The 8,065-nt window shown below is 49.9% G+C and overlaps 1 protein-coding gene across 1 annotated transcript in view; it reads right to left on the bottom strand.

Annotated features, from left to right (window-relative positions):
* Window positions 1–5,364: 5,364 nt before the first annotated feature.
* The window catches only part of LOC144146296 (membrane metallo-endopeptidase-like 1), a 27,496-nt gene continuing 24,795 nt past the window's right edge, over window positions 5,365–8,065 (bottom strand). The window contains exons 18-20 of the mRNA XM_077678257.1: window positions 7,977–8,065; window positions 6,159–6,235; window positions 5,365–5,474 (exon numbers count right to left, since the gene is read on the bottom strand). The exon at window positions 7,977–8,065 is cut by the window's right edge and continues 16 nt beyond it. Coding sequence (XP_077534383.1) covers window positions 5,366–5,474; window positions 6,159–6,235; window positions 7,977–8,065 — 275 coding nt within the window. The 3' untranslated portion in view covers window position 5,365. The remainder of the gene's footprint in view (window positions 5,475–6,158; window positions 6,236–7,976) is intronic.

Genomic DNA, 8,065 nt, shown 5'->3' with positions numbered 1-8,065 from the left:
CAACAAACGTCACGCCGTTGCTTTGCTTGCGTAGTTTTTCAGAGTTTATTTTAGGGGTTACTCGAGAGGGCAAGTTCGCTACGCCTACGATAAAAAATTCCGGTATCTTATCTCTGCCGCGTAATTTTGATTGAGGTATTATGCATTATACGGAGCTCAGCAGGAAGAGGACCGACGTGTGGACGCCCTCTTCAGCAGGTAACACCGCATCCCGCTTGACTATTCATCATAATCAGCATCATCCTTCATGTACAGTGCAGGACGAAGGCAGTGTCTCGTTGAGAGAGAGAGAGAAATGACCTTTATTGATTCGTCCTGCGAGAAAGGTGCGGGTCAGGCCACGCAGGGCTTCGCCGCACCTCGTCTAACTACCTGCGCTAGGTCCGCCCGAGGCGTCGTGCCCGGCCGGCCGCGCGGGTTACTCGGATCGCCCGCGCCGTCGCCGTCCGCTCGACCCCCGCGGGGGCCGGGAGGCGGGGGGCGCTGGCTTTCCTTTCGCCGTTGCAGCGCCAGAGCTGCCTCGAGCCGCTGGACGGCCCGGAGTGTCTCGTTGACTTCCAGCCTCTGCTGTACTATGGTGCCTGAATCCATTCTTTGCCTCCTCCTCCCCCCAGTTCGCTGATCTCATTCTCGTCCTTTCACGAGCTCACGGTCTCTATCGAGATAATCACCCGGATGGCATGCGCGTTTTCCGCACTACATGACATTCCGTTCCCCATGCACACGTAAATTAAACATGGTAGTCGGCTGCGGCCCGCACTTCACGATTATCTACAGAAACAAGATGTACAATTTAAAAATATAACAAATGGCAAAATTTTGAACCACTGGGGCCCGAACCCAGGCCGTTACCGTCAGGACGAGCGGCTCTATCTCAACACCACGAGGCCGAACGGCGGGCTTATTTTAGCAGTTGCTCAAGGGAATAGCTGGGGTGTTCAAAGCGAACCCGTGCATGGCGCTCCGTTATGCCCTAAGTACCTGGCTTGTACACACACAAAACTTAATGTCGCTGTTACATGTTCCGCCTATATCCACGTTAATTTGAATTTTAGCGGTACACACATTAAACTCAATGTCGCCGTTACATGTTCCGCCTATTAGTGCAGTGCACGGGCCCGGGCCGGCCCAAAAGCCCGAGCCCGGCCCGGCCCGCTTCCCGGGCTCGGGCCGGGTAGCACGCATTTCCTCGGGCCCGGGCCGGGCTCGGGCTTGAACCAAAATTTTGTCGGGCCGTGCCAGTCCGATCCGGCCTGGGCAGTTCCTGAGGCCCGGATATCCTGTGCTGATAATTATAAATTGTTGGCAAAAGAAAATCTTGTTGATATTTCAGGTAAAGTGAAAACAAAAAAGGAAGTGCTAATTCACTGCCGCGCCGTTAAAAGGTATGATAAAAAGACGATTGCACTTAGAAAGCCTTCACATCAATAAAAGAAACGTCTGGGTCCCATCAGCTTAGTGGGAGAGAGCGGGCCAGAAAACGAGGGCACTCCAGCCACAGACTACAACATGATTGTATTTTCTCTCTCCTTTTCAAACTAAAACAAACAACAAACGTGACCTGGATTTCGCAGTGTGTGCAGAGTTTGAAGAACCAATTTTCTAAGCAGTCCCCATGATTTTTTTGAGCAAGAATTTTTTTAGAGCCATGACTAAAGGCAAGAAAGAACAGAAGCGCGCATAAAATCTTGCTGCCAACGTAACTAGAGGGAAAGACAAAAAACAAATGGTGAAACCGGACGCATCGTCTGATAAAATTTTAAGCAAGGAATGGAAGAACGAAAGGTGCAATATCTGTTGAAGAATTGCAATAATAAAAAAATCCACTTACTCGAAATCATTTAAGGTATCCTCGGGTGTGCCTTGATTTCGAAGACTGGCAAATGAAGTGGCAAAATAAGTTAAGTTACACGACTACCGAAAATACAGCTTTTAAGTGAGGATAAGTTGTACAAAGCTCGGTTCAAGTTTAAAGGAAATTTAAATCTAAAGTAGTCGTATTCGCTTTGTGCTTACGCTTTTTAGGTTAGCAGCAAACTTCTTCAAGTTCATGTTAATATCCTGTCGGACTAGGTATGATATTTAACAACACTCTGGCGGGCTCGGGCCGGGCTCGGGCTCATATTTTAGAAGTTTGTCGGGCTCGGGCCGGGCTCGGGCTCAGATTTTAAAAATTCGTCGGGCTCGGGCCGGGCTCGGGCTCAATTTTTATAAATTTCTCGGGCCCGGGCCGTGTCTCTATCGGGCCGGGTCGGTTCGGGCCTAGAAATTGCGGCCCGTGCACTTCTCTACCGCCTATATCCACCTTATTTTGAATTTTAGCGGTGCTGTTTTGCACTTTGGGAACAGAGAAGCCGTGCATTCGGCCTGTCATTCGTTGGGGCCTGGTTACCCCGGTCAAGGGATGATAGATTTCTGGACTTGTTCCGAGCTCGTGGGCTGTTTTGAGCAGACGTTTCCTCCACGAAATTGCATTTTCACTGTAGAGTAAGAGAGACAGAAAAATTACGCCCACCTCCCCTCGCGGGAACCCTGGTGTGATGCGACGCTGAGGGGGGTTCAAGCGCAAGCGGAGAGCAACCGTAGACCGAAAGGCCGCCGGAGAGCGGCACACCGGTTATGCGCAGCGCGCCCGAAGGAGAGGAGACCGCGGAGAGAGAGAGTACTGCACATGCGCAGCACCGCGCGCAGCGCCGCCCACCGGCGGAGTGGGAGCGCGCTGGGCCGCACACCAGCAGATGGTGAGAGAGTGTGTTCGCTCACCTGGGCACGCGCCGGCGCCAGTGCGTCTGCCGCGGCCATGACGCAACACAATCCAACACAATCCACTTTAATCCAATCCAATCCAAGCCAAGCCAAGCCAATTTAATCCAATCGAATCCAATCCAATACCCCTCGCGAGAGAGTGTTCGCTATCGGAGAGGAGAGGGGGAGAGTGGAAAGGCTGCGGACAACAACGGACGCACGCAGGAAGGACAGGGCCGCCGACAAGAGATGCTCACAGCGCCGCATCTAAAAGAGAGAGAACTTTATTACGCAATAATATGAGAGTGGTTCCTCAGTCCAGGAGCCCATGTGCTGTCCAGGCTGCCGTAGTCCTGGTCACAAGCAGGAGCTGGTCCTCAGGTCGACAACAGGACAACAGCATCTCCCACTGCTCAGGGGACGGGTTCAGGTGTGGAGTTCCTCGTTCCTGGCAGAATTTACATTTATCAGACTACTCGGTCGGAAAGAGTAAATGCATACGTACGGGGCGGGGACAAGTGCCTCCTTGAATTTTTCTGAGTGCGATTTCTTGGTTTTTAAGTGCGAATGCACTTCTTAAGCGAGCCTGAAGCGTCCGCCGCCGTCCGCATAGCAACAGCTGCGGGTGCGCGCGCTCCTCGTCTTCCTTGGCAACGGGGGGAGATGGGCGCGCGCTGCCTGGCCGCTGACATGGCACATACCCACGTGGGGGATTGACCAGGAATCTCCTCGTCTTCCTTGGCAACGGGGGGAGATGGGCGCGCGCTGCCTGGCCGCTGACATGGCACATACCCACGTGGGGGATTGGCCAGGAATCCGGCGTGAGAAGGGCTAATGCACCCGGAGTACTGACACGAAATTTCAAAGCTGAGATCCGCTCTAGCAATCAAGTACAACGACAACACAAATAGGTGTCTGTGAATAAATGCATCTTTCTTTCTTTGTAGTTGTGTGTGTGTGTGTGATCTCTCTTTCGCGAACATTACCGAACCGCGCAAATTCAACTCGTGCATTCGCACTTTCACATTCTTCCCCTCAGGGAAATGCGGGGAATTTTTCGGTCAAAGATGCGCGAGGACTGGGGAAGGTCTGTCTCGCGGTTCGGTAGTATTGGGTGATTTTTTGGTGGGTGAGGATGTACGGAAACAGCCCCGGTCTCAGCGGCTCGGTGAGAGGGGTTTCGAGCCTGTCTATGGGCAAAATTGTTGCCCGTCAATGCAGAGTGGGCGGGAGTTCACACAATGTCCACCCGATGGGCAGGTGGATGTTCTTTCAGAAGTCTCCATGTGGCGGGGGCCACCCGTCCCGACAGGAGCTTACTACTGAACACACTAGACCTTTGGCAGTATTCCGAGACTCTCCGCCATTCCACGTGTTTCCTCGACTCGGCCGAGTGGAGGGCGCGCAATGCCTTTACATGCCAAAATCCCAATGAAATACGATTTCTTATCTCGTAACCTCAGACCTAAGGCGCGAGACGAATGGCTCTTCTACAGGCCCAACTAGCCAGACATTGCAAGCCGCAGAGGCTCATTTCTTAGCGGATACACAAAATATTTGCCCCAATATTCAAATGCTCCAATATTCACAGCTACTCCGGAACATTCCTAACGAAATCGATTCGAAAATTTTCATATCCATTAGTGCCTATATGACACGGAGATCGAAGTGCTCCCGCATTTGATGTATTACTATACGTGAATACGCGTTCGCAGTGCATTATTTTAGAAAGGGGAGACGGAACATGGTGTCGCCAGTGAATGAAATATTCGTTAAAGCTAAAAAATGGGAAAAGTAGTATTTTAAGCCCTACAACCCCCTCGTAACAACAAAAGTACGAGAGAAGATTGTGGTGTTCAGAATTCGTAGATAATTTAGCCAGTCTTTGCCTATACATGAGCGACAGCTCTTAAAGTCTAATAAAAAGAACGTTGCACGCAGGTTGGGCATCAGTATGTATGGTTAATGTTAAGGGGGCCGTAGGGGTTGTTTACGAAATAATCTCAATAGAGCGACTTCTCCGGTTAAGCGGTGGTCCCGGGTTCGAATCCTGGTCCAGGACGAATTTTCCTTGAACTGCAAAGTTTCTGAGAAAGCTGTGTAGCTTTCCTTTGTAGCCGTTTCCTTCCAAGAAACTTACTCCACCTTGGGTATTTCCCCTAAATTTAGTCGATTAAAATCTTGACACCTTGGGAACCTGTAACATGTGCTGAAACCTCGACAAACGGACGTTTTAGCGTGGGAAGTGCAAACTGTACACGATGGTATAGAAGTTTCCACGGTGCGATATAAATTGTCCAAGTTTATTTGTCAGCTATCTGAAGGATCAGCGCTGATTGTTTCCATGCAAATAAAGCATCACTTGTCTTATCATTATCAACGTACGCGTAGCAGGAGCTCAGCCACCAGGCGGTGGATAAATTCACTTTTATGATTGAAATCGCGCTCTGTAAGCTTCTGGTTCCCGGGAGTACACGGTATACAGTCACATAGTAGCCCGAATGAAAATTTTGGCATCCGCTTCGGTTGGGAGAGCTTTTCGAGGGTTTGAATTACGAAAATGTGCGTGTGTGTAAAAGATAAAACAAAGGCGCTGCTGCTGCTGCTTTTTTTTTTTTTTTTACTGGAACCTCCAGAACTTGCACTTAATGTGCGGGTTCATCGGCGTTCCTTTCAGGCACCGAAACGCATCGCTGAAGCCATCCGTGTTCGCCAGCGGAATGTTCACCCTGGAAGTACAGAGAACGAGCACATCAGCACTGGGCACCACAATAACCAATCGACCTTGATGTTTGTGCAACACAAGGCAGTATCAGTGCACGCCTTGTTGCGTGGACAGGGGGGATTAATAGAGTACAGGGCCTCCGACGCATGCCGAACCGTCTGGCTGCACTGTCAGTAAGCTGCGCGCATGCGTAGTTCTTTAGGAGGGTTTGAGAGTGTGGCCTACTGTTAGGGGAAAGGCTTGATCAAGAAGCGAGGCCGGTAATTTATTTTGAGGCGTATTTTTATGCTCTGTCGCCACTGAGCATCCTGTTATCTACTACATTCGGGATTCAAGAGCGCAGCAGGCCGATTGCAGCTGGCATGATGCCCTTTAACGATCAACCTGCTCAGTGGCGACGCAGCGTGAAAAGGCGCCTTAAAAAACGGCCGGCGTAGCTTTTTGATCATTTGATCAAGCCTTTTCCATGAATGTAAGCCACATTGGGCCACACTCTCAGACGCTCTCGAAGTGCGCATGCGCGCCGTTCCCTGACTTTGCAGCCAGACGGTGCAGCATGCGTCGGAGGCTGTGCGCTCCGTTGTTCGTATTTCTTTTAATCTCCCCTGTACAGTTTCGTGACACCGAATATCGGAGATATATAATTAGCTTGTCATGGGGCTGCGTCTATGCTAAGCATCGAGCTTACCTGTGGTTTGTGAGTGCTACGGTGGCGGTCTTCACGTGACGTGGCGCGTAACCCTCGTTGGAGTTCTCGCAGAAGCCCTGTTGGCAATCAATGAAAGAAAACAGCACGTTGTAATCCAGGTCAGCTCAGATAGTCAACATGGTCAGCTCAGATGGCAGTTGTCATGACTGACAATCTGCGAGGTGTCATGTAAACGGGCGAATTGACGCACAGTCGCCGGAGTTTTTCAATGTGAATGCGAGCGGCGAGTTAGGCAAGCTTGATTGCTCGCTACTGTCGACATGACGGCCCGCTGCACAATAGAGCGAGAAGTCCCGATACCCTTCTCTCCCTTTCCCCGTTTTACGATAATACAGAAGTTTCACAACAATGAGCCGATATCCTGCATTCAAAACAATCAATATAATCGATCGTATGTACGCGTCGGTGCGGGACGGGCTCACTTGAATGGCTGAACAGCAAAAGAAATGGCAAAGCTCTCGTAATTCCCTTCCCAGCATGGTCAAGCAGTCCATATGAGCTTGCCGCTGTCAAACACTGCCGGCCTCAAGTCAACCGTATACACTACTTCCATTTAAATCTATTAAATCACGGTTTCGCGTGTGTGAAACCAAGGCATACAGCGACAAATGTACCCTAGCTATTAGTAATTCAGCTCTCGCGGTAACAGACAGCATGGGGCGTCAACTAAATCCTAGTTTGCCCCTTCTGCGGTGTCAAAGGTACCCCGAAACACCCTCGCACCACTATGAATTCCTGCGCAGTGCATTTACTTCAAATCATTTCCGCCCTTCGTGGTTTCTGAGGCGTGATTTCCAGCAAAAAGAAGGCCTTAAGACAAAAGGCCTTGAAGGCAAATGAAGACAAAATGCAAGTTTAATTAATTCGAAAGATTGCCTCGTTAGAACACTGACACCATTTGTAACGCAAACCTTACTCAAATAAGCTGTAGAATTATGAATAAAAAAGAAAGTGGCCATGCAACCCACTAGTTCAATTCCAGCACTAGACACTTTGACGTATTATGAGCAGATGTGCGATTGGCTGAGGTCGGCAAAAGCAAGCGCTTTTGCTTATATAATAGAGGGCTTATATAAGCTTGCAGAACGAGCTATTTCAGCTTAAGTGAATATTCGTTTTATACCAGAAAAAATGGTGGAGTAAACAATGGAAGTTACGAACGCACACGTAAACATAGAAGCACCAGTGCGTAACTATGCTTGTTATAGCTGCGCAGCGGTCCGGCCCTTTGGGGTTCTCTCATGACACTGGCCAATCGGCATAAGCGACATTGTCTTACGTGGCCCTGCTTGTCGAGCACACCCAAGGTTTCACAAAACGATTACTATCAACCGCAACAAAAATAAGTTAGGTACAAATCCGGTCGAAAACAAAGCGAGTGCGGACAGCGGGACCGAGCGTTATTGGGGCACCATCCAGTAGACGGACGGTAAATGAAGCAACGAAAACGGTTTCGTCGTCCACTGCAGCTGTTTCAAATACCTGCCCTGGATATGTCATCGCTGACGTCACGAAACCCACGATTTAGCGGGAGCACTGAAATTTTGGCTTGAATTGTGTAATTTCTCAGTGAGTAAAGCGTTGTTTGCTGCTGGACAAGCGCTGGGGGCACTATGAAACGCCTAATTTTTGGAATAAAAAGAAAGCTTGTATTCTGTCTTCATCCCTTTTAAACAACAAAGAAAACGTATAAGCATACACAGTGCGGCCAAGTAAATTAACCTTCGCGGTATAAAACGCGCCCTTGCGCCCCTTATCTCGCCAGCAGGTATGTTCCGGTCCGGGCGGACCTCTTACCATGGCGTACGAGGTGTAGAAGAGCTGCTGCGCGGTGAAGTTGGGCATGTTGGCCAGCATGAAGTTCCCCTTGATGCCTCGTTCCTTGA

The sequence above is a fragment of the Haemaphysalis longicornis genome, unplaced genomic scaffold, assembly GCF_048455015.1.
Source record: "Haemaphysalis longicornis isolate Haplotype H1 unplaced genomic scaffold, Haemaphysalis longicornis Haplotype H1 scaffold_7, whole genome shotgun sequence".
In the NCBI taxonomy this organism is placed as follows: domain Eukaryota; kingdom Metazoa; phylum Arthropoda; class Arachnida; order Ixodida; family Ixodidae; genus Haemaphysalis; species Haemaphysalis longicornis.
This window is presented reverse-complemented; position numbering and strand designations above follow the sequence as displayed.